We start from the raw sequence: 25,082 nt of genomic DNA on the forward strand, positions 1-25,082 counted from the left end.
AAAAAAAAAGTGAATAACTTCACAAAGAAAACTTGCATTTTGCACAGCATTTCCCACATCCTCGGAGTCTCCGAAAGCTGGAGGTACTTCTCTGGTCCAGGAAAATTCAGTGACAATGTGTACAGAAAGATACCGCAAATGGTATTAAATAATCAAATCAAATCAGAAGATGCTGGAAATACTCAGCTGGTTAGACTGTGTCTGCGGGAAGAGAATCAGAGCCATTGTTTCAGCTCGAAGAAAAAATTAAATCTTTCTTTTACTTTAGATATCCAGCATCTTCAGTTTCTTTGATTTTCAATAAACAAATGAAACAGGCCAATTTCAGCCTTTAGGATGAGTTCTTGGAAAGGCATTGAGAGTTTTCCAAAATGGTATGTGTACGAGGAGACAGGTTATAATTCTGAAATAGCAGAAAGTGCTGGCAATACTTAGCAGTTTAAGCAGCATCTGTGGAGATAGAAGCAGAGCTGGTGCTTCAAGTCAGTGACTCTTCAAGGCTCTGCAATCTTCAATCGGTTTCCCCCTCCAAGGGCCTGAGCTTTTATTTCCTACAATTCCTGCCTTAATTTCAGATTTCCAGCATCTCCACTATTTTGTGTTTTAATTGCTCTTTTAGTTCTGGTCGTGTGCAACGAGATAGGAAGAGTTTGTGGTTACACAGTGGAGGATCCTCCAGGAAAGGATGATCATTCCTGCAAATCTTTTCTACACCGTCTCTAGTGTAATCACATCTCTCCTGTAGTATGGTGAGCACAATACTCCAAGCGCAACCGAAACAACGATTCGTACAACTGTAACATAATGTCCCAACTCCTATACTCAATGCTTCAGCCAACGAAGGCAAGCATGCTGTACACCTTCCTCACCACTTTGTCTACCTGTGTTGCCACTTTCAGGGAGCCACGTATCAAGGCCTCGCTGCTCAATAACACTCTCCAGGGCCCTGCTTAATAAATATGCTTCTACTGTGAAGGCAGATTACAAAAAGTATACCTAAAATAGCAGGTAACCAAGGACAAAAGAGAGCGAGGAATCTTAAAAGGTTAAAAATGGCTAGAGAAAAGCATTAGGCTAATTAGTGGGCTAAGTGCTCATAAATCTGCTGACCTGACAGACTTCATCCCAGATTTCTAAAACTGGTAGCTGCAGAGATAGTGGCCCAGGTCTCAGAAAATAACAAATGTCACAAAAGGTGGCGACAAAGGTGAACTACGAGCTGCTCAGCCTAACATCAATTGTTAGGAAAACACTGGAATCCATTAAAGAGGGGAACAGAGTACTTACAAAACACATAACCTGCTTGGCAGAATTAATGTGCTCCCCTCTGAGGCAAGTGTAAACCTTTGATAATGGCTCTCCCACTGGAGGGCTGTGCACAGCTTTGGTCTCGTTACAGAAGGTTTATACTTGCCTCTGAGAAGAGCGGAGATGTGTAATGAATAGAGGTTGAGCCTTATGGTGTTTAGAAGAATGAGAGATGATGTCACTGAACGGAGGGCTGCAGTTATAAGGAGGGATTGGAGAGGCTGGGTTTGTTCTCACTGGAACAGAGGAGGTTAAGGGGTGACCTTACAGAGGTTTATACAGTTATGAAGGGTATCGATAGTCAAAATCTTTTTCCCAGGTTAGGGAGGGTCTAAAACTAAAGGGCACAGGTTGAAGTTGAGAGGGGAGAAATTTAAAGGGCATGACACTGAGATAGGTGGTATAGTGGTCAATGGTTATCAAAAATTACAGGGGGATCTTGATCAGCTGGGTAAGTGGGCCGAGGACTGGCAAATGGAGTTTAATTCAGATAAGTGCGAGGTGTTGCATTTTGGGAAGTCAAACGAGGGTAGGTCTTTCACGGTGAACAGCAGGGCCCTGGGGAGTGTGGTAGAACAGAGAGACCTAGGAGTACAGGTACATGGTTCCCTGAAAGTGGAGTCACAGGTAGACAGGGTGATGAAGGCGGCTTTTGGCATGCTGGCCGCCATCAGTCAGGGCATTGAGTATAGAAGTTGGGAGGTCATGGTATGGTTGGACAGGACGCTGGTGAGGCCGTACTTAGAGTACTGTGTTCAGTTCTGGTTGCCCTGTTACAGGAAAGATGCTAATAAACTCAAAAATATGCAGAAAAGATTTACAAGAGTGTTGCCAGGACTTGAGGGACTCAGTTATAGGGAGAGGTTGGACAGTCTAGGACTTTATTCCTTGGAGCACAGGAGACTGAGGGGTGATCTTATGGAGGTGTATAAAGTTACATAAAGAGGGGCGTAGATGGAGTGAATGCGCTCAGTCTTTATCTCAAGGTTGGGGAATCAAGAACTAGAGGGCATAGGTTTAAGGTGAGAGGGGAGAGATTTAATAGGAACTTGAGGGGCAACTTTTTTTACACAAAGGGTGGTGTGTATTTGGAACGAGCTGCCAGAGGAAGTGAGTGAGGCAGGTACGACAACAACTTTTAAAAGACAGTTGGACATAACCCCCTAACCCTAACCCTACTTCTTAGCCCTACTTCTTAGCCTTAGGGTTAGGGTTAGAGGGTTATGGGCCAAACACTGATAAACACGACTGGCTTGGATGGGGCATCCTGGTCAGCATGGACCGGTTGGGCCGAAGGGCCTGTTTCCGTGCTGTCTGACTGTACGACTGAGATCTGAAGGGTAGGTTTTCCACAGAGGGGGTGAATACCTCGAACAAGCTGCCAGAGGAAGGTGCTGGAGGCGGATACAATTACAGTTTTAATGGACAGGTAAGGTGCAGGGTACAGGCCTAACGCAGGAAATCCCAGACGATCAGGGCTTTTGCCTAGTGCCTTGGAGCCATTGCTGTGGGTAGTGACAGGTTGGTGCAATAGCTGCACGTGCTCCCAGGTGTTTCCGGGACACTGAATTACTGCAAACCTTCGGTTGGCCTGACCCAAGCTCTGCTGCCATTAAATGCCTACATGGTTTGAGAAGAGTATCGGTGTGTGGCTCTGTACCTGGCACTGGTGCTGATACTTTTTGGTTGAACGACCCACAATGTAGATTTGAGAAGGTGATAAACCCAGGGAAGCATAAACTGAAATATCCTTTGTGGATCCATAGGCTGCGTGAACCTTCACTGACACCTGCAAGGATTGGAAACACAGAACTAAATCAATACAGGCAATATTTTCGAATGAAAGGTGAAATATTACTCATTGTTTACCCAAGACAGATCTGTGAAGAATATAACAAGCATTGTTCATCATAGTTCTGCTGAGATACAACACAGTTAAAATTTGAAATGCCTACATCCTGGACGAGGCTGCGGAGGAAGTTGGCTTTATGTCTGAGGGGATCGTGAACGAGTCCGTCACAGAAGGAGACAATTCCGTGGGGGAAGTTGTGCTGAGCCAGCCAAGCCACCACCCTCTGTTTCTGCATGTCAGGTCGTCCTGTCACATACACGATGAAGTAGCCGAGATCCTGCCAGTGCCTGTGGGGACAACAGCGGATTAACATTGTTGTTAAAAGACTTTCTATTGTGTCTCACCATCAGTGCAAGGCTCAGTACTTTTACCAGGGTTGAATTTGATTTTCTTATGGCATGTGAATAATTTATTTCTGTCTCCTTCTGCACTGGTGCTTTGGTGCAAGTGATGCATCTCTGACAGTTCAGTGACAATCTGCCGGATTATTTATTGCATGAACTCTACACAAGCAACCTATACCATTCACTGACCTAAACATCAATAACATCTGGCATTTACACAGCGCCTTTCATGTGGTAAATCCTCCCGAGGAGCATTATCACAGTATAAAGCTAACTAGGGCAACGTAGGGCAGCTGATTGAACGTTTGCTCAAAACCGAGAGTTTAATGGAGTCCTGTAAAGGATGAACAGGAAGTAGAGGCGCGGAGAGGATTAGGGAGGGAATTCCAGGGATGAGCGTCCACAGGCGAAGCGGGGTGATGAAAATTATAGCTTCCCACAGAGTGTGCCGGTAGCATCGGTGGGTGGTGGGAAGTACGGGGCATATTTCACAGGAGCCCCAGATTGGGGCTGAGCAACATAAACATGGGCTAACCAGGATATGGTACCTGGGACAACTGTGACTAATTCTCCCTACAATATTCCAGAAGGAATGACATTTGACACAGCATCTGAAATTGCATCAGACAGAAGCACAACTCCTGCCTAAAGTGCCTTGTCTGAATTTTTGGAATTCAAGAATGGCCAAAGTTTACTATCAAAAACATCATGCTGAAGTAGACAAGATCTCTCGATCTAATATCTAGTAATTTATTTTAAATCGCCTATTCAATTCTTCCTCGAGGTTCCTGTCGGGATTCAGTTTATCACTGCCAAAGGAACCAACATTTATGCATTGCCCATTAGTGTCAACACTATATTCAACTGTGGGAGGCACCACAGTTAACCTGACGCAGTTCAAACAAACATCTTCAGCAACTCAGACCCCGAATAATCTTCCCTTTGCTAACCCGGGCACCAAAACCAAGCATGCAGCTCACACATGAGCTCAGAGCTTCTGAGACTCTCCGAGCCGATCTATTGACCACAGATCACGTCACTACTTATAGTCTTGTGTGATAGAAATATACAGGAGAGTGTTGAAGGCTGCAGTGTGACTTACATTTTGTCACACAAACATGGATTTATAAAGATGCAGTTACATTTTTATAGTGCCTTTCATAACCCTTAGTGATCCCAAAGCCAATGAATGCAGCAGCAAGCTCCAGACACCGCTGATAAACACAAGGGAACCTGTGCTAGTAACGCTGAGTCTGACAGTTTCCCTGTAGGGCCACGAAGCCTTCAGGGAAACACTGTCGAGCCCCATAATTTATTTTTACGTTTCAATGAGATCAGCTCTCATTCTTGTAAACTCAAGAGGTTATAGGCCCAGTGTTCTTAACCTCTTCTCAAATGACAGTCCCTCCATCCCAGGAATCAATCAGGTGAAACGTGCCAACTATATCCTTCCTCAGGTGGTGACCAAGTCAATAATCTCACTGGTTTTGTCTAAACGTCCCATATCCCGGGACAGTTGCCAGTCCTGTCTGTCCTTTAACATGTGGGACCATTGTGGCCATCACTGAGACATGGTTCATGAAAGCTTTGATGTTATGAACCTCACTAGGTGGACTCTTTGCATTAAAATAGTTACAGTTTAGCTTTGTATTTTCCTTCTGCATTTACCAGCCTGCTCTGCCGACTGGACTTCCTAATGTTTCCTCCTCTGAGTGACTGTACCTCCCCACCTGAACATCTACTCTGAGCCCCGTTCTGCTGCCAACTCAGTTTAAACCTCCCTCAACAGCACCATGAATCTCCCCGCTAGGATGCTGGTCCTGTTCCAGTTTGGGTGTAACCTGCCCCTCTTGTACAGGTCCCACCTTCCCCAGAAACAGCCCCAAAGATCCAGGAGACTGAGGAGGAAATAGGTAACAAAAATACCCGCAGGCAAAATCAAAGAAAGCCGGAAGATATAAAAAAATCTCTCTTCCCTTGTGTGTTTATAGAAACAGAGGACATGAAGTGGAAGAGCAGGTTCTGGGCAGAGTAAACGGTGAGTCGAGTGTGGAGAAAACGTGTGAAGGCAGCCGTGTGCAGAAGGAATGGGTGTGATAGAGGTGATCAGCAGACAGCAAGAATACACCCGTGGAGCTGGCACTGCTAAAAGTGCAGCAGGCCCCATTCCATCTCGAGCTGCAGCCGTGACACTGGGCAGATCCGATGTCACAGCCAAGAAAATGCCAATGGGGCCGACCCCAGTGGGGAGCAGACTAAAGATGGGCTCAGGAGGAGAGCAAAGGTTAAAGGTCAGCATGTTTGGTGAGGTGGGGCCTGAAGATGTGCAGTGACACCTCCTGCTGTTGTCCAGAGATGTGATTCCACACTAAGCCCGGGCAGGAGAAGATTCCTCTGTGGGGATCTGGCCCCTCATCAGAAATTGTCTGTGCGCTGGCCTGACTCTCCTCAGGGAACGGATGCCTGCCTGCCTGCTGTCGGGATGAGGGCTGGTGGATGGCTCTGTCAGCTGGTGGTTTGGGTGGCCACTCCAGTAGTTCTGTGACTTCCTAATGATGAGTATTTTTTAATGACACAAGCTGCCACTTAAACTCAGATCTCTGGAACGTTTGTCCAGGGCTCTGGGTCACTTGGGACACCAATGTAACCACTGCACCGACACCCTGCTTTCCTCTTTGAGGAGGGATACAGAATTAACATTTCAGATCGGTAACCTTTCATTTGCGCTCACATAACTAGTGTCCAGAATCACACCCCACAGACACAGGTCTCCAACAACCAGCTATTTACATCTGGTTTTTATTCTCCCCACCTTCTCATCATCTCCCCCCAGATTTTACCATCACCCACACACCAGGGACAATCTACAGCAGTCAATTAACCTATCAAACTGCACCATCTCTGGGAGGTGGGAGGAAACTGGAGCACCAAGGAGAAACACACAGTCACAGGGAGAGTGTGCAAACTCCACACAGACAGCGGCCGAGGTCAGGATTGACCCGGGGTGCCTGGAGCTGTGAGGCAGAGGCTCCACTTGCTGTGCCACTGCTGATCTGAAGACAGGTCTTCAAATCCAAGACATAACTAAATAGTGTGGAAGAAAAAGCAGTGATTAGTCACGGTGGCCATGGAATTATGGATTATCATAAATCCCCAAATGCTTCACAAATGCCATTCAGGGAAAGAAATCTGCCCCCACCTACCCAGACCCACTGGCCTCTGAAACGTGCCAACCGCTCGGTCCAGATTTGGGATTGGCATTGCTGGTGGCACCCATGTTCCTCGAACAAATAAAGCAAACAGCCAAATACTGCAAAAAGCAGGCTGCTGGAGGAACTCAGTGGGTCAGGCAGCATCTGTGGAGGGAGAGCAACAGTTGATGTTTCAGGTGTATCAGGACTGAGAGTGGAGGGACGGTGGCCTCTTACACTACCCCCCGAATCTTTACCCTCTTCCCTCTCACCCCGGAGGCTAGCTGTTTTGCTGAGTGTTCCAGCACTTTGTATTTTTATTTGACTTCCAGCACCCACGGCACTTTCTGTTTTTTCCTCTTGGGATGTGCATTACCAGGCCCAGGAACTTAGTCAATGTTGAGAAGCTGTTTACTTCACCTCTGATGCATGGAGGATTGTATACCCCAATCCACTTTGACATTGTGCCGTCATTGCAAGTTAAGTTCTGGTATTACCTTACAACATCTACCGCTCCAGCTCTGACCTTGGGGTCACTGCCCATTATAGAAACACTGGCTGCAAATGATCCATCGATACTAAACACCACACACTCTGTTCCCTTTGGCAGGACAGTTATGTAGCTATCTCCGGACGTGTGGTCCCCCCTAGGAATAATCACAGGAAATCCTTATCACAGGCAATCAAAATAAGCTCACAGTACACAAATGGTAGATGTCAATTTTATATTAATTATTACTTATCGAGTCATTGCTCACATTCCTGATGTTCAAACAAATAGCATCCACAGAACCATACAGCACAAAACAGGCCCTTCGGCCCACCATGTTGTGCCGTCCATCAAACCACCCTCACACTATCTAACCCTTTCCTCCCGCATATCCCTCTATCTCACACTCCTCCATGTGCCTATCCAACAAACTCTTGAACCTGTCCAATGTATCTGCCTCCATCACCACCCCAGGTAGTGCATTCCATGCACCAACCACTCTCTGGGTAAAAAACCACCCCCTGACATCTCCCCTGAACCTCCCACCCATAACCTTAAAGCCATGCCCTCTCGTCTTGAGCAGTGGTGCCCTGGGAAGGAGGCATCACCCTTTAGTATACTTGTATATCTAATCCACTGGCAGGTACTGTTAATTCCTTATCAACGTGAATTAGCTAATGTGCTGAAAGTTGTCCAACATTGGTGCACTGATATCAGGAGTGGGTCATGGATTCAAGTCTCCGAAGAGGGGGTGTGGACCCATGATCTTATGATGCAGAGCTGCACTGAGCCATGGCTGGCAAAACAAGGGTAACTCAGAGGGTTCCCAACAGCTGAGCCCCACAAAGCTGGCTGGAACCTAGTGCATGTAGGTGAGCAGCTCTGGTCAGACAGACCAGACCCTCACCTCATCAAACAGCATTCTATTTTAAAACCAGATTTCTTGATAACGTTCTTCACTAAGACTTTATTTCAGCAGTCTGCCTCAATTTTATCTTCTAAAAAAACTGCCTAAAATAAAGCAATTATTTAGAAATATCAATGTTTGTCTAAAGAAAGTTATCTTACAACTGCATACTTCAATATTTGAACAACCTTCACAATTACCTAATCACCATTTTTACCGGATAGACACCAATTCCCAGCCTTTTGTCCTCTGGAATAACGTAGGAAATTCTGCCACTGCTGTTTGTAATGTCGGTGTCAAAATACACCCACTCTCCTGTGGGAGGCTGAGTCATAATATGAATATCCACCTGAAGGAAGAAGAGAGTTATATCATGTGGTTGTTACTAAATCAAACATTCCGCGGCACCTTTGCAGTAATGCATTCATGAGATTCATAAAAACATTTCACAAGCACTGAAGATCTATCAGCAGTTGCCTCTGGCAAGAAGGATTTTACAAAGGTGAGACTGGTGTCACAGGGGCAGTGTCCATTCTTGGGGTAACTGCCTCCTTTGGCCAGCAGGGCTACAATCAGGCAACAGAGGATCTGGTATCTCAGATCTACAGGCAGAAAGGAAACATAAACAACACTCTCTTAACAAAACTACAAGACCCAAGACATTGAGACATCCAGTACGACCTCCTGACCCATGATCGGTTGAGGTTTTGCGGGACCTCTGGACTGCTCGAGGGATTGAATTTAAGAGTGGGGAGGTTGAGCTGCAACTGTACAGGGTACTGGTGAGGCCGCACCTGGAGTACTGCGTGCAGTTCTGGTCTCCCTACTTGAGGAAAGATATATTGGCTTTGGAGGCGGCGCAGAGGAGGTTCACCAGGTTGGTTCCGGAGATGACGGAGTTAGCCTATGAGGAGAGATTGAGTCGCCTGGGACTATACTCGCTGGAATTCAGAAGAATGAGAGGGGATCTTATAGAAACATAAAATTATGAAAGGGATAGATAAGATAGAGGCAGGAAGGTTGTTTCCACTGGTAGGTTAGACTAGAACTTGGGGACATAGCCTCAAGATTCAGGGGAATAGATTAAGGACAGAGATGAGGAGGAAATGCTTTTCCCAGAGAGTAGTGAATCTGTGGAATTCTCTGCCCAAGGAAGCAGTAGAGGCTACCTCATTAAATACATTTAAGACACAGTTAGATAGACTTTTGCTTCGGTATTCAACAGAGAGGGAGACCTTGACATTTGTGACGTCAAGTTATGACAGACTGATACGCTCGGGCACGTCCACGTGAGGAAAGAGGATGTGCTGGAACTATTGAAAAACATTAGGATAGATAAATCACCGGGGCCGGACGGGATATATCCAAGGTTATTATGGGAAGCGAGGGAAGAGATTGCTGCGCCTTTGGCGACGATCTTTGTGTCCTCACTGGCCACAGAAGTAGTGCCAGATGATTGGAGGCAAATGTTCCTTTGTTTAAGAAAGGGAGTAGGGATAACCCTCGGAATTACAGACCAGTGAGTCTTACTTCAGTGGTGGGAAAATTACTGGAGAAAATTCTGAGAGACAGGATTTATGGGCATTTAGAGAAGCATAGGCTGATTAGGGACAGTCAGCATGGGTTTGAGGGGCAGGTCGTGCCTCACGAGCCTGATTGAATTCCTTGAGGATGTGACAGAGCACATTGATGAAGGTCGAGCAGTGGATGTGGTGTACATGGATTTTAGTAAGGCGTTAGATAAGGTTCCTCATGGAAGGCTTATTCAGAAAGTCAGGAGGCATGGGATCCAGGGAAACTTGGCTGTGTGGATTCAGAGTTGGCTTGCCCATAGAAAACAGAGGGTGGTGGTAGATGGAGCGTATTCTGCCTGGAGGTCAGTGACCAGTGGTGTTCCACAGGGATCTGTTCTGGGACCCCTGCTCTTTGTGATTTTTATAAATGACTTGGACGAGGATGTGGAAGGGTGAGTTAGTAAGTTTGCTGATGATACAAAGGTTGGTGGTGTTGTGGATAGTGTAGAAGCTTGCTGTAGGTTACAACAGGACATTGTTAGAATGCAGAGCTGGGCTGAGAAGTGGCAGATGCAGTTCAACCTGGATAAGTGTGAAGTGATACACTTCGGGAGATCAAATTCGAAGGCAGAATACAAGGTTAATGGCAGGACTCTTAGCAATGTGGAGGAACAGAGGGATCTTGGGGTCCAGGTCCATAGATCCCTCAAGGTTGCCACGCAGGTTGATAGGGTTGTTAAGAAGGCATATGGAGTGTTGGCCTTCATTAGTCGGGGTATTGAGTTCAAGACCCACGAGGTGATGTTGCAGCTCCACAGAACTCTGGTCAGACCACACTTGGAGTATTGTGTTCAGTTCTGGTTGCCTCATTATAGAAAGGATGTGGGAGCTTTAGAGAGGGTGCTGAGGAGATTTACCAGGACGTTGCCTGGATTGGAGAGCATGTCTTCTGAGGAAAGGTTGAGTGAGCTCGGGCTTTTCTCTTTGGAGAGAAGGAGGATGAGAGGTGACTTGATAGAGGTGCACAAGATGATAAGAGGCATAGATCAAATGGATAGTCAGAGACTTTTTCCCAGGGCAACAATGGCTAACACAAGGGGAAATCATTTTAATGTGATTGGAGGAAGGTATAAGAGGGAAGTCAGGGGTAAGTTTTTTTACACAGAGAGTGGTGGGTGTGTGGAACACACTGCCTGCAGAGGTTGTGGGTGCAGGTACATTAGGGACATTTAAGAGACTCTTAGATAGACACATGATTGATAGAAAAATAGGGGGCTATGTGGGAGGGAAGGGTTAGATAGATCTTAGAGCAGGATAAAACGTTGGCACAACATTGTGTGCCGAAGGGCCTGTACTGTGCTGTAGTGTTCTATGTTCTATAGTTGGGGAATTAAAGGTTATGGGGAAGAGGCAGGTAGGTGGATCTGAGGCCACGACCAGATCAGCCGTGATCTTATTGAATGCTGGAGCAGGCTCGACGGACCGGATGGCCGACTCCTGCTCCTGTTTCTTATGTAAAAGCTGACCAAAGAGCTAAATTCAGGAGCTGAGTTGAGAGTGACATGAACACACCATTTTATTGAATACGGTGTCAGGCAGCCCTGGTAACACTGGAGCATCGAGGACAAAACATTACAGCAATTGCAGAGTACTGCACGCAAAGGAAGACGGCTGTGGCTGTGGGGAGTCATCCCAGCCTCCGGAGGTCAGTGGGGAGCACTACACCGGGTCCTGGGCCCAGCTATCCTCACCTATTTCTGTCCATGACGTTTGGCAACGTGACCACTGCCAAGCCTGCTCCATCAATAGCGGGGGCAGTGAGGGGTGGTCACCATTCGACAGAAACTGCAGCTACCTGTTGGGACTACTCTAACACCTCTCAGCCATGAGCTCCACTGTCAAGGATGACAAGGCAGCCGACGTAAGGGAACACCACCACCTGCAGACCGTGCCAACTCAGACATGTAGACTCAGCAATGGTGAAGGATTAGGGATAGGTCCTGAAAATCTCCTACCCTCTGGGCTGGTCTAGTTCTTTATCAGGAACTTCTCACATCGATACAAGTGCATATCCAAAACCAGAGTAACTTCTGGCAGAGAGTCTGTCGCTGGCACCAGACAAGACCACCTGAAGCAGCTCTTTAAAAGTGCTGTCCACTGTGACACAGCATCACATCTGCCCCACCTGGGTCTACAGCTGGCCACACCTGGATCAGGATGACTAGTGCAGACCCAGCTGGTAACCTGACTGGGTCTGTAGTCACAGCCTCTGCACTGCTCCTCCTCGTCCTGTGTGAGTCCCACAGGTCACTCTGGTGGAAAAATTGGAGTTGCCTTGGATTCCTGGGAACTGTTGGCAACTCCATGAACTGTAGCAAGCTGCTAGACAGGACAGCACGTCTCAGTGTCCCAGGGGCTGGGCAATGCTGGGTGTGGAGCTGTCCCTGAGCTGCAGGCTGGGAATCTCAGCTCTGGAAAAACAATCCAGCTACCCCAGGAAAGCATTCCACCTTGTGACCAGCAACTTCTCATGGATACTGCTTGCCCAACTTCTGATCCAGGTTCTTGTTCAAACATCCCACCAGGTAAAAATGGTACTCTTTGAAACACCGCTGGCATTCACCAGATCCAGTAAGTGATGTGCATCATGTCAACAGGAAATTCACCTTCTCGCCAGTCAGTGTGACCATAATCCAGGGGCCCATACATGAATCTCCCTGTCAGTGTCTGAGGGCCGTCTTCAGTGACAATGACATCGTTCACACGATGGTTTGCTGTGACATTCTGTGTGAATTCATGTAGAAAGGAAATTTATTTGACATAATGTTCAGTTCATTGCAAGCAACATTACTTAATGGCAGAATCTCAGTCCTGAATGGCCAATCATTTGTCTTAAACTGTGACCTCTGGTTCTAGACAGCCCAGCCAGGGAAATGGCAGCCCTACATCTACACTGTCAAGTTCCTTGAGAATTTTGTATGTCTCAGCTCTATCTAACAACCCACTGAAAGTTTCGGCCCTGTCTGCTCAGACCCTGCTAATGTGATCCCCTCCCGGTAACCAATCTGGTGAACCTTCACTGTTACAAGGGGCAGAATATTCCAGTGAAGTCTCACCAGGCCTATATAATTGCAGGAAGACATCTTTACTCAAACCTTCTTACAATAAATGCCAAAATATCGTCGGCCTCCTTAAGTACTTGTGGTACCTGCACGTAACATCCCAATCCCTCTGAACATCCACCCCTTTCGATTCCTCTTCATTTAAATAAAACTCTGCACTTTTTCCCAATAAAGTTGGCCTCATGTCTTTCCCAGTTATATCCCATCTGCTCTGTCCTTGCCCATTCACCTTGGCCGTCTGTAAAGCCCATCACTCTCACAGCTTGGACCGGCACCTCTTCCAACTCCCTTCCTGTTCACGTACCCAGGGAATGTTTTTGGACTCCTTTTTACGTTGACGCTGGTCTTTTCTCACGCTCTTTCTCCATTTCTCCTGTTTCTTTTAGATTTCCTCTCTGAAATTTCGGTCATCAGCCTGGTTCCCACTCCTAACAACCGGACATCTATTTGATGCTCTTTTTATCTCTCTCTTTACTCTGTCTTTATTGGTCACATGGGGGCTCTGGTTTAATTTCCTTGTCTCATGGGAATGTACCTAGACAACATCTACCCCTCAGAGCCCTCCATGGATCAAGCTTTGATTCCAATGTATCTGGGGTAGACTGCTTCACTCAGTGAAATTCCCTTTCCAAATGAGTACCTTCATCTTAGAATGGTCTATGTGCTCTACCCATAGCTATTCTAAACCTTAAGATGCTATGATTATATTTCTTAGATGTTCCTCACTAGTGCAGTTATCAGATCAGAGAATATGCTGACGCCAAGATATCAAAGGAAATTCATACCACTTATTTTAACATGTGTCCTCTTGCGAAGCCACTTCTCGCGTGGTTTTGAAGGACTGAATACTGAACTTCCTTCCCATCCAGTTCCAGAACACTTGCATTTCATGTCTCATTATCTAGGTGTAAATATTTCATATTGCATGTCACCACAGTAAACTACAGTCCAAGAGTACTTCAGTCGGCTGGAAAGTGCTTGGCTTTACCCTGATATCAAGGAAAACACAATGGAAATTGTGTCCTTCTTACCTGTCGTAGCAGAAACGAGACGACATCGGTTGACTCCAGTAACTGGCATGAAAGAGGTGGGGCAAGGCGATGGGTGGGGAAAGGCCGTCAAGCGTCTGGGCAGTAGAGAGCATAGTCAAACTCTCTTAGTTCCCCACCACCTTGCTGCAACTGACACAAAACAGAAACCCTTCTTAATGGTAAAAAGACAAGATAATGTCAGGATTAGTGAAAGGTGAACGGATTAATATGTTTGTTTCCTATTCTCACAGTGAAGAGCTGGTTGTGTCAGAATGTGGGTGTCACTGGCAAGGCCAGTAACTACTGCCCAACCCCAGCTGCACTTGGGAAGGAGGAAGAGGAAGGTTTTCTATTTTGAACCACTGTAATGCTGATCACTTCCATTAATGATCCACACCTTCCCGTAACTGGGGTTCCTTTATGTAATAACAATCACCCAAAGCATAATGTTGTTGAAATAGAATGCAGCTGCAGTGTGATTTTATAAAAGTATCAGAGGGACAAATTATACCTAAAGACAATTACACCCAAGCTGAAGGCACCCACTGAGATAATGTGGTGGATTTTATTGCCAGGGTGAAATTGTCAAACACTACGGGCACAGGTTTAAGGGGGAAAATTTAAAGGAAATATATGTGTGGTGGGGTGCCAGAACACATAGCCGGGGAGGTGGTGGGACAGATACACGAGCAACATTTAAGAGTAATTTAGATAGACACATGAACAGGTGGGGAATGGAGGGGATACAGACCACGTGCAGGCAGGTGGAATTAGTTTAGGTTGGTATCATTGTCGGCACAGATATGGTGGGCCGAAGGGCCTGTTCCTGTGCTGGGACTATTCTGTGTTCTTTCCTGTGCACATGCTTACAGTGCTGGTACCAAATGTAACAGCTGCACTCCAACAGTGCAGAGGAATGCTGTGCCGATACCAGTTTGCAGCACTGTCCAGGAAACACACCCTGGCAGGAGGCTGTCAAAATCCCATGGAGGGGAATGGGACTGATGAGATTTCGCTACACTGACGAGTCGAATGGCCTCCTTCTATGTTGTAATAAGGAAGGAAGAAAAATACTAACTAGTTAATCATAGAAATTGATTTAAATGTGACTTCAACTATTCTGTGAACCAGTTAGTAAGGGAAAAGATACTGATTACAGATGTGTTAATGGTAGATTACAATTGGGTTCAATAACCATGGAATTTATTTCTAGGCATTAGGAAGGGAAATGTTTTACTTCTGTGAGACAGTTTATAAACAAAGATGCACCTAAAAGCTACGTTAAAAGGTTTTTCTACGACCCGATACCTGTCTGGAGGTTCCATCTCTGAGACTGTCTGTGGTGTTGGACTCTGTTTTCAGTCTTTGCTTGTTCTGACTCTGTGACAGCACTGGTTTGGACTGTTTATAGTCCTGAGGGTAAATGCATTTTGGAAGGGCTTTGTTGTAGGGGATAAGTTTGGACAAGAAACCCAACTTTTGTTATGGGTTGAGAGATATTTTTGCTCTGAGAAATGAAAACAAAATTCACATTACACAATACACAAATATGTATCATTGACATTGTTTCTATCTCAAAGAATTATTTAAAAATGTCTTTGACTTAAAAGCAAATTTTGCATTAGGTTAGATTTGTATGAAGTGATACACTTAGGAAGAATGAACATGAAGGCAGAGTACAAAGTTAATGGCAGGATTCTGAGCAGTGTGCAGGAACAGAGGGATCTTGGGGTCTAAGTCCATAGATCCCCCAAGGTTGCCGCACAAGTTGATAGGGTGGTTAAGAAGGGGTATGGTGTGCTGGCCTTCATTAGTTGGGGGATTGAGTTCAAGAGCCACGAGGTAATGTTGCAGCTCTATAAAACTCTGGTTAGACCACACTTGTATTGTGTTCAGTTCTGGTCACCTCATTATAGGAAGGATGTGAAGCTTTAGAGAGGGTGCAGAGGAGATTTACCAGGATGTTGCCTGGATTGGAGAGCATGTCTTACGAGGAAAGGTTGAGTGAACTAGGGCTTTTCTCTTTGGAGTGATGCAGGATGAGAGGTGACTTGACAGAGGTGTATAAAGATCATGAGGGGCATAGATAGAGTGGACAGCCAGCACCTTTTCCCCAGAGCGGCAATGGCCAATACCAGAGGACATCAGTTAAAGGTCAGAGGAGAAAAGTTTAGGGGAGATGTCAGAGGTAGCTTCTTTACACAGAGAGTGGTGGGTGCTTGGAACGCACTGCCGGGGCTGGCTGTAGAGGCTGATACAATAGGGACACTCAAAAAGCTCTTAAATAGGCACATGGAAGTAAGGAAAATGTTGGGTTATGGGCTGTGCAGGAGGGAAGGGTTAGATTGATCATGGAGGAGCTGTTCATATAATTCGGCTCAACATGGTGGGCTGAAGGGCCCGTACTGTGCTGTACTGTTCTATGTTCTATGTGTGTTTGTTCTCTTTGAACTTCCCCATCTCCAACCTGTGAACTGCTCCTCACGGCAAGGTTAACCAAGGCTGGGCGGGTCAGCAGCTAGACAGCTCCATGGGGACAGGTAGTCAGGGCTGTGTGAACAGACATCAGTTTCACACCTCCACTGGGAAAATGTGTTCTCGTGAAGTGAGCCTGATTTTCTGCGTTCTGTTTTATCGAAGAGTTGAGTCCAAGGTATTTTACATGTAAAGATAAATGGGCGAGAGCGGAAGGGTCGAGACAGTACAGTAGTACACTGAAAGATTCTTTTAGGGATTTAGGGAAACAGGATTTCTCAAAATGCAGAATGAAGATAGTACCAGGAGCTTTCTTTTGATAACCATGTGCTTGAAGCCCCACCAGCTGACCCAAGCCATGCTCCTCTGACTGACCAAACACCTATCCAGTACAGCTCAGAGAAGCTGAATTATCATTGCACAGATGTATACCTCTGCTAATAAAGAATAAAAAGGAGTGGTGTACCTCTGTTAGTACAGACTGAGATCACAGCAGTGAGCACAATTCTGCAAATATTTCTTATCCGTATTCAGTGTGGAGGAGGAGGTTGTAGTCGGAGAACTCAGGGAAGGGTGGTGGAATTACAGTCATGGAGACAAGAGTCACGCAGCATAGAAACAGGCCTTTCAGCCGATCCTGTCCCTGTCGACCAAGATGCCCATCCAAACTCATCCCATCAGCCTGCATCCGGCCCGTATCCCTCTGAACCTTTCCGATCCAAGTACCTGTCCGTACACCTTTTTAAACGTTGTCATTGTATCTGCCTCCATTTCCCTCTGGGTGAAAAACTTGCCTCTCAGGTCATCGTTAACCATTTCCCCTCTCACCTTAAACTCTCTCCTCTAGTTTTAGACTCCCTACCCTGGCAAATAGACTGTGACCATTCACTATGGTTTTATAAACCTCTATAAGAATCAACCTTCAGTCTCCTTCACTCCAGGGAAAACAGAATCAGAATCAAGTTTACTATCACTGACTTATATGTTGTGAAATGTGTTGTTTTGCGGCAGCAGTGCAGTGTAAGACATAAAACTCCAGCCTATCCAGTGTCTCCTTATCACTCAATCCCTCAGTCCCGGCAACATCTTTGTGTATCTTTTCCTGCACCAGCACTAGCTTAATCACATCCTTCCTATAGTGTGGCGGCCAGAACTGCACAGAGTACTCCAAGTTCAGCCAACGATTTCTACAACTGAGTCATGAAGTCCCAACTCTTGTACTAAATGGCCGCAGCCAATAAAAGCAAGCATACCACACACCTTCCCTCACCACCCTGTCTTCCCATGTCACCACTTTCTGGGAACTATGTACTTGTAATCCTGGTAAAAAAATTATCATTTTAAAGGAACTATAGATAGCTCAGCAGGCTTAAGGGTGGACAAATCCCCAGGGCCTGGACGAGCTGTATCCCCGCTAATGAAGACAAGGTCAATCTGTAGCCGAAGACTACCTTTCTCAGACAGAACATAGAACAGCACAAAAACAGGCCCTTTGGCCCACCATGTCTTGCTGACCTTGATGCCAACCTAAACAAATCCGGTCTACAAGCACATGGTCTATATCCATCCACTCCCTACCTGTCCATGGGTCTGTCTAAATGCCTCTTAAACACCACTATTGTATCTGCTTCTGTCACCTCGGGCAGCATGTTCCAAGCACCTACACTTGCCCCACACATCTCCTTTAAACTTTTCCCCCTCTCTCCTTAAATCTATGCCCTCTAGTATTTGGCATTTCTACCTTAAGAAAAAGACTCTATCTATTCTGGCTATGCCTCTTATAATTGTATACACTTCTAACAGATGCCTCTCAACCTCCAGCGCTCCAAAGAAAACAATCCAAGTTTGTCCAACCTCTCCTTATAGCTAATACATGCCAGTCCAGGCTACATCCTGGTAAAACCTCTTCTACACCAAAGCCTCCACAGCCTTCCTATAGTACGGTGGCCAGAACTGCACACAATACTCCAAGTGTGACCTAACTAAAGTTTCTACAGCTGCAACATGACTTGCTAACTTCTGTACTCATTGCATCAACTGATGAAGGCAATCATGCTGGACGCCTTCTTTACCACCTTATCCCACTTGTGTTGCTACTTTCAGGGAGCCATGAACTTGCAGCCCAAGATCCCTCTGTACATCAGTGCTCCTGAGGGACCTGCCCATTTACTGTACACTCTTGCATTTGACCCTCCCCCCAAATGCAACACCTCACACTTGCCTGGATTAAACTCCATCTGCTATTTCGCGCCCAAGTTTCCACTGATCTATATCCTGCTCTATACTTTGACAACCTTATTTGCTAGTTTCCAAATCCAGCAATTTCCATGCAATCTGCAAACTAACTAACTAATCAGACCACCTATATTTTCATCCAAATCATTGAAATATCTCACAAACAACAGAGGTCCCAGCACTGATCCTTATAGAACACCGCTGGCCACACACCTCCGCCACTACCCTGCGACCAAGCCAATTTTGAATTCAATTTGCCAACTCTCTGTCACTGACATCACCAACCTTTGTGTCATCTGCAAACTTACCAACTGCATCTCTTACATTCAAACCAACATGTTAACGAACAGTAAGAAACCGGCACCTATGAGAGGTACTGGCGGATAGCTGGGGCTCTGACAGAGTTTTTTACCCTCTGGCCACAGCAGATGACTGGAGGAGAGGGAAGGTATGCAGGGATAAGCCTGATAATAACAGGCTGGGGAAATCACTGGGAAATAATCTAAAGGAAGATTATTCTACACTTGGAAAGGTAGGGGTTAATCAAAGATCATGGTTTTGTTAAGGGGAAATCCTGTGACTAATTTGATTGAATTTTTCAAAGAGATTACAGATGTTGATACGGGCAGGGTGGATGATGCAATCAGCCGCGCTTCAGTATGGCTGATGACAAGGTTCCATACGGCAGACTGGATCTGAAACTGCTTGGTGAAATGAGGCAGAGGGTGAAGTCAAGCATTTTTTTTGTGATTGTAAGACTGTGACCAGCAATGTCCAGCAAGGATCCATTTCTTGCCTTGTTAACAATATGGATTTGAAGGTAGAAGATATGAATCGGTGATATTATTGATAGTGTGAAGGGTGGTCTTCGGCTCCAGAAACAATATTGACCGGTGGTAAAATGGGTAGATTACACTACAGTAGATGGAACTTAATCCTGAAAAGTGCAAGGTGATGCCTTTTGGGAGGGCTAATAAGGCTCTGATTATACATAACGAATAGTAGGACCCTAGGAAGTACTGAGAAACTGAGGGATCCTGGTGGAATATGTCCAAGGATTCCTGAAGACATCATCGTAAGTAGAAGGCATTTGGGATACTTGTCTCATTAGCTGGAGTATAGAATACAGGAGCAGGAAGGTTATGGTACAACTGCATAAAACATTAGATAGGCCACAGCTAGAGTCCTGTGTACAGTTCTGGTTGTCACACTATAGGAATGTTGTGACTGCGTTAGAGAGGGTGCAGAGGAAATTCACCAGGATGATCTCTGGGATGGAGCAGTTCAGTACGAGGAGAGATGAGATACAATGGGTCTGTTTTCCTTGGAGCACAGGGGGATAAGGGAGATACACAAAGATAATGATATATAAAACATTATGAGGGGTGTAAGCAGAGAAGAGAGCAAGAAACAGCACCACAGCAGAGGTGTCTGATGGCAAAGAGGCCAAGGGTTTTAGGTAAGGGCCAGATTTAGAGTGGGTTGAGGAAGATTCTTTTTCACGCAGAAGGTGGCTGAAATCTGAAACGTGGATGAAGGCAGGTACTCTCACAACGTTATAGTATTTAGATAAGCACATGAAACACCACGGCATAGAGGGCAATGGACCATGTGCTGGATGTGGGTTGCTGGGTCAAAGGGCCTGTTCCTTGCTCTATGATAAAGCTTAAAATGAAAGATCAGTTTGACCGGAGTTAAGAAACAGCTAGGTTAGGAGGTGACTGGTGGGAGTAGAGTAGCTGTACTGAAGGACACGGTGGTACACATCAATAAATCATGGGTGCTTGTAAGAAAAGTACATGGATGATTATCATATGGACTGGACAAATCAAATTGGCAAGGGTAGCCTCAAGGACGACTTCACTAGGGAAAAGAAGGAAGCGTAAGTCAGGTATAGGAAATCGGTATTGAGTGAGATCTTTGAGGTTAACAGGGGATATAGGAGAGAACTTAGGGCAAAAGGAGCCATGAAATGACCTTGGCAAGTAGGATTAAGGAGACTCCTAAAGCCTTTTAGAAGCAAGCCAGTACCTATGGAAAGATAGGTTCCCTCAGGAACCAAAAGGGTAATCTATGCATGGAACCAGGGGATATGAGCAAGGTCCTTCACATCGGTATTCACCAGGGAGAAGGATGTAGAGTCTGGAGTGTTAAGGGGGGGGGGGGCATGTCTGTATCAGGAAGGAGAAAATACTAGAAATATTGGAGCACATTAGGGTGCATAAATCCCATGGCCTATTGGAATCTCTCCCAGGAGGCTCAGGGAAGCAGAGGAGGAGATTGCTAGGGCTCTGAGATATTTTTTCATCTTCATTAGCCACGGGTGAGAACCAGAAGACTGGAGCTATGACTAATGTTGCAGGGATAAGCCTGGAAACTACAGGCTGGTGAGCCTTACATCCGAGGTAGGGAAGTTGTTGGAGAAGATTCTGAGGATGTATCTTCACTTGGAAAGTCAGGGACTGATTAGGAGTCAGCATGGTTTTGTGCAGGGAAGATCATGTCTCACAAAACTGATTGTTTTTTGAGGAAGTAACTAAGAAAATTGATGAAGGCAGAGCAGTAGACGTGTTTACATGGTGAAGAAGCTCGTCTAAGGATGCTGGGAACACAGATCAGCTGGAAAGTAGGGCAGAACAGTGGTAGACGGAATTTGATCTTGGCAAATGTAAGGTAATGCACTTTGGGAAGTCAAATTCTAGTAGGACATGTAGAGTAAATGGCAGGGACCTGAGGAGCATCGATGTACAGAGAGACCTTAGGAGCTCCCTGAAGGATACAGTAGTACACATCAATAAATCAGGTGGATAGGGTGGTGGAGGAGGCATGTGGTACGTTTACCTCATAGGCTAAGGCATTGAGTATGAGAGTTGGGTCGTCATGTTGCTGCTGTACAAAACATTGGTTGGACTGCAATGGTGTACAGTTCTGGTCTCCACACTACAGAGAGGATGTGGTAGTAATAGACAGAGTGCAGAAGAGATTCACCAGGGTGTTGACTGGAACGGAGGGCTGTAGTTACAAGGAGAGATTGGATAGGCTGGGATTGTTCTCACTGGAATGTAGGAGGCTGAGGGGTGACCTTTATAGAGGCTTATAAAAGAGGGACATTTTTGGACTGGTAATTCTGAGCTACTGGGGTATCAAAGGGATCAGAGCTGAATCCTCAGTGCACTCAGTCTATGTTGATGGTTTAGATGAAGGGATCTGTAGACCGTGGCCAAACGTGGTGATGATATAAAGATCAGTGGGTTAGCAGGTTGTGAGTCTGCAAAGTGATGCAGGGAGGTTAAGTCAGTGGGAAAGAAGTTGGCGGATACAGTATAACGCGGGGAAGGGGAAGGTATTCTATTTTGGAAATTACAATGATAAAGCAAATTATTATTTGATTTTGTAAGACTGCAAAATGTTTCAAAGCAAAGGATCTGAGGTTCGTAGAAACACAAAGCATTAATACGTAGGTACAGCAAGTAATTAGGAAGGCAAAAGGGAATAGTAGCCTTTACTCCAAGGTGCAAGAATATATAAACTGGGTCATTTTGATGGAAATTTAGAAAGTGCTGGTGAGACAGCACCTGGAGTACTGCCCACAGTTCTGCTCTCTATAGTTAATGAAGGATGTGCTTTCATTTGAGGCAGTGCAGCAGAGGATGACAGGGTTGATATATGAGGAATGGTTGTGTAGGATTGGAATTGGTTTATTATTGTCACGTATCGAGGTACAGTGAAAAACCTGTCTCGCATACTGTTCGTACAGATCAATTCATTACACAGTGCATTGAGGCAGTACAAGGGAAAACAATACAGAGTGCAGAGTGGTGTCTCACAGCTACAGAGGAAGTGCAGTGCAGGCAGAGAAAGCTGGGCTTATTCTTAGTGGAGTGTGGAAGAGCGAGAGGTGATCCGATTGAAACATATGAGATCTCAAGGGGGATTAACGGGGTGAAAGCTGAGAAGATGTGCGGTCAGACAGGGATGAGGAGGACTTTCTTCCCTCTGAGGGTTGTGAATCCTGGAATCCTCTCCCAGAGAGCTGTGGAGGCAGAGTCACCGAGGGTGAAACTTTCAAACTACAAGGGTGTAAAGGGGTGCGGGATGAGAGCAGGAAGGTGGCGTGGAGGCCAAGAATGGATCAGCGCGACCTTATTGAAGAGAGGGCCAGACAAGGCCTACTTCTTACGTTTATGTTCTAAATACAGAGGCAAAGCTCCTGGTTTTCTCTCCATTGTGTGAGCCTTAATTAGAGCAGGCAGAACAATGTTATCTAACTCCCATTCAGAGGTTCAGCTGTTAACGGTAAAACCTGTTAACTACTGAGGGATGTAAGACTATTGAAAACCAAGCTGTAGGACTCTAATCTCTCCCCAAATTGGAGAGTGTTCTCTGCAGTCACCTAGTGGAATGGTGCTGGTGTTTACAGCGAGACACAGGATGTTTCAATGTACTGTGGCACTCACTGTTGGCAATGTTGGAAGCTGTATAACTGTCGGCCATTCCTGATACTTGGCTGGCAATGCTGACCTCGCTTGCTCTGCGGAAGCCCCTGAATATTGGGGCTGTTGAGGGAGAGGAAGGAGATGAACCTTCCATGAAGACACCGGCATGAGTCTGAATGACATCCGCTGTTGCAACAAAACAAGGAGATCAAAATTAAACCCAACAGGACAACAGACAAAACACAAGGATGATCAGAAAAAGGCATCAACTTTTTAATCAGTTTCAGGTACAGAAAGTTATTCCATCTGAAGTTCGTAATAAAAGAAAAGTAAAAGCAAAGGACAACCCGCTACACCGTGAACCTTGGTGATGGCAGTCAGGAGGGGAAAATGAACCGACCAAGCTAAATGTGGCTTGACTTGGGAATAGCAGAGATGAGAGTTAACACTGGGGAAAACAATGTCAAACTCAAGCTCGGAGGGTTGCATGCTGCTCAACTTGGTCCCTGGACTTTAAATTCTGGTACACCAATACATCATTCTTATGGATTGTACTCAGCATATTTCACTTGGCAGCTGCATTTTCCTGCATTACAAAAACCATTTTGGACGAAGTATGTCAAAAAGTAAAGAGGATTCTGACCATACTTCCCCTTCTCTGACATGCACCAACAGATCAGTGAATACTGTAAAACAGAAGCCCCTCAAATGCTGGATGATTACAGTGTTGTGGTCAGCAGATCAATGGTTGAGTATCAGGGCTGCCAGTTCATGGTCTGAGTGCTTGAGAAACAGGGGAGTTCTGTGTTGGGGAGGGAGGTGAAGAAGAGTTCACTTCACTCCAAGGATTGTACACACTCAATCACTGATCAGCAGTTACAGAGACAGGTGTGTTATGTCATTCAGTTTCAATGATGGACAAATGAAGAAACCAGGGTGACAAAGAGTGGGAGGGCCATGGGGAGTGGTGGTCACTGATAACATTCAGTGAGGAATTACGTATTATAAAGTTGTATCAGAGATATATATTCCGATACTAATTGTTCCAATATTCCAGTGGCTAACTGGAACGATGTTCTATGTTTAGTTTCTTCAAATGCCTAAAATGCCAGAAACCCAACCAATGAATTTTGTCAACTTTGTTTCATACAATTAGCTCATGTACTCCCTTTGTTCTTGGGTTATCTGTTCAAGGAAAACAAATTTAAAAAAATTATTTTTCAGACACACTGAATTTCAAGCAGTAAGAATTACTTCAATACCAAATTTCTCATGCCAAAAAAATCCCAAAAGCACAAAATGCAAAGTAAAACCCAAACTCACTACATAAAGATCCGGATTGGAGAAGTCCTGCCAATCCATTAATCGGGGAAAGAAATGAACAACATGCAAAACTGGAATCAGAAAGCATAGGCAGCTGAAATCAAATACTTAATGGGATTCTTTATTAAACTGATCACAGCATGACTCTACATGAGCTGCTCTTAATCTGGGCAAAAGCAAAGAGTTCCTTATATCAGTGTTTGTCCAGTGATGCATGAGTGAATCATTCATCAGTATATGGTCAAGGATAATACAGTGACTGAAGACGATTGATTAAACTTACAAAGTAAAAGTGCCAATCCTGAGCTGTCCTCAGGGAGACAAGACCAAGTGCAATCTTTGCCCAAGGTGGGATTACTTGGCTACAATTTCTCAATACACTTGCACCAATATTTGTATATTCTCTGCTCAATCTTATCTTGAATTTAGTTCAAACGAATTGACAAGTAATTTGAAATTAAAGTGGATGCTTTAGCAAGTGCAAACAAAAAACGTCAGATACTGCCGTGTTGGACTTGAAAGAATTTCCACTGTGTGTAAACAATACGGTATCTGTGTCCTACATGACCAGGTTATTCTCATTGCTAGAATCGGAAGTGCTGCATCAGTGTCTGGGTGTGCCTATAACACAAGTGTGGGTGGGTCGTGGACATCACTGGCAAGCTCTGTGTTCACCGCCCATCCCAAACTCCCCTCGAAGTGACAACACAAAAAATACTGTGGACGCTGGAACTGTAAATGAGAAACAGAACATGGCAATGCAAGGTGAAAGAAGAGGAAAAATGCAACACCTGCCCTTCCAAACATCCAGGATTCAAAGCACACTTTCCCTGTGAAGCAGTGATTTAATTGTA

At 45.4% G+C, this 25,082-nt stretch overlaps 1 protein-coding gene across 1 annotated transcript in view; it reads right to left on the reverse strand.

Moving 5' to 3' along the window:
• LOC127579258 (membrane-associated phosphatidylinositol transfer protein 2-like) overlaps window positions 1-25,082 on the reverse strand; it is a 314,070-nt gene that overhangs the window by 3,864 nt on the left and 285,124 nt on the right. The window contains 15 exon segments of the mRNA XM_052031908.1: window positions 2,969-3,097; window positions 3,264-3,447; window positions 7,193-7,342; window positions 8,293-8,441; window positions 12,273-12,296; window positions 12,298-12,390; window positions 13,279-13,280; window positions 13,517-13,582; window positions 13,585-13,617; window positions 13,620-13,629; window positions 13,760-13,794; window positions 13,797-13,830; window positions 13,832-13,876; window positions 13,878-13,909; window positions 22,927-23,091. Of these exon segments, the coding sequence (XP_051887868.1) occupies window positions 2,969-3,097; window positions 3,264-3,447; window positions 7,193-7,342; window positions 8,293-8,441; window positions 12,273-12,296; window positions 12,298-12,390; window positions 13,279-13,280; window positions 13,517-13,582; window positions 13,585-13,617; window positions 13,620-13,629; window positions 13,760-13,794; window positions 13,797-13,830; window positions 13,832-13,876; window positions 13,878-13,909; window positions 22,927-23,091 (1,151 nt within the window).

The sequence above is a fragment of the Pristis pectinata genome, chromosome 17 (assembly GCF_009764475.1).
Source record: "Pristis pectinata isolate sPriPec2 chromosome 17, sPriPec2.1.pri, whole genome shotgun sequence".
Taxonomy (NCBI): Eukaryota; Metazoa; Chordata; class Chondrichthyes; order Rhinopristiformes; family Pristidae; genus Pristis; species Pristis pectinata.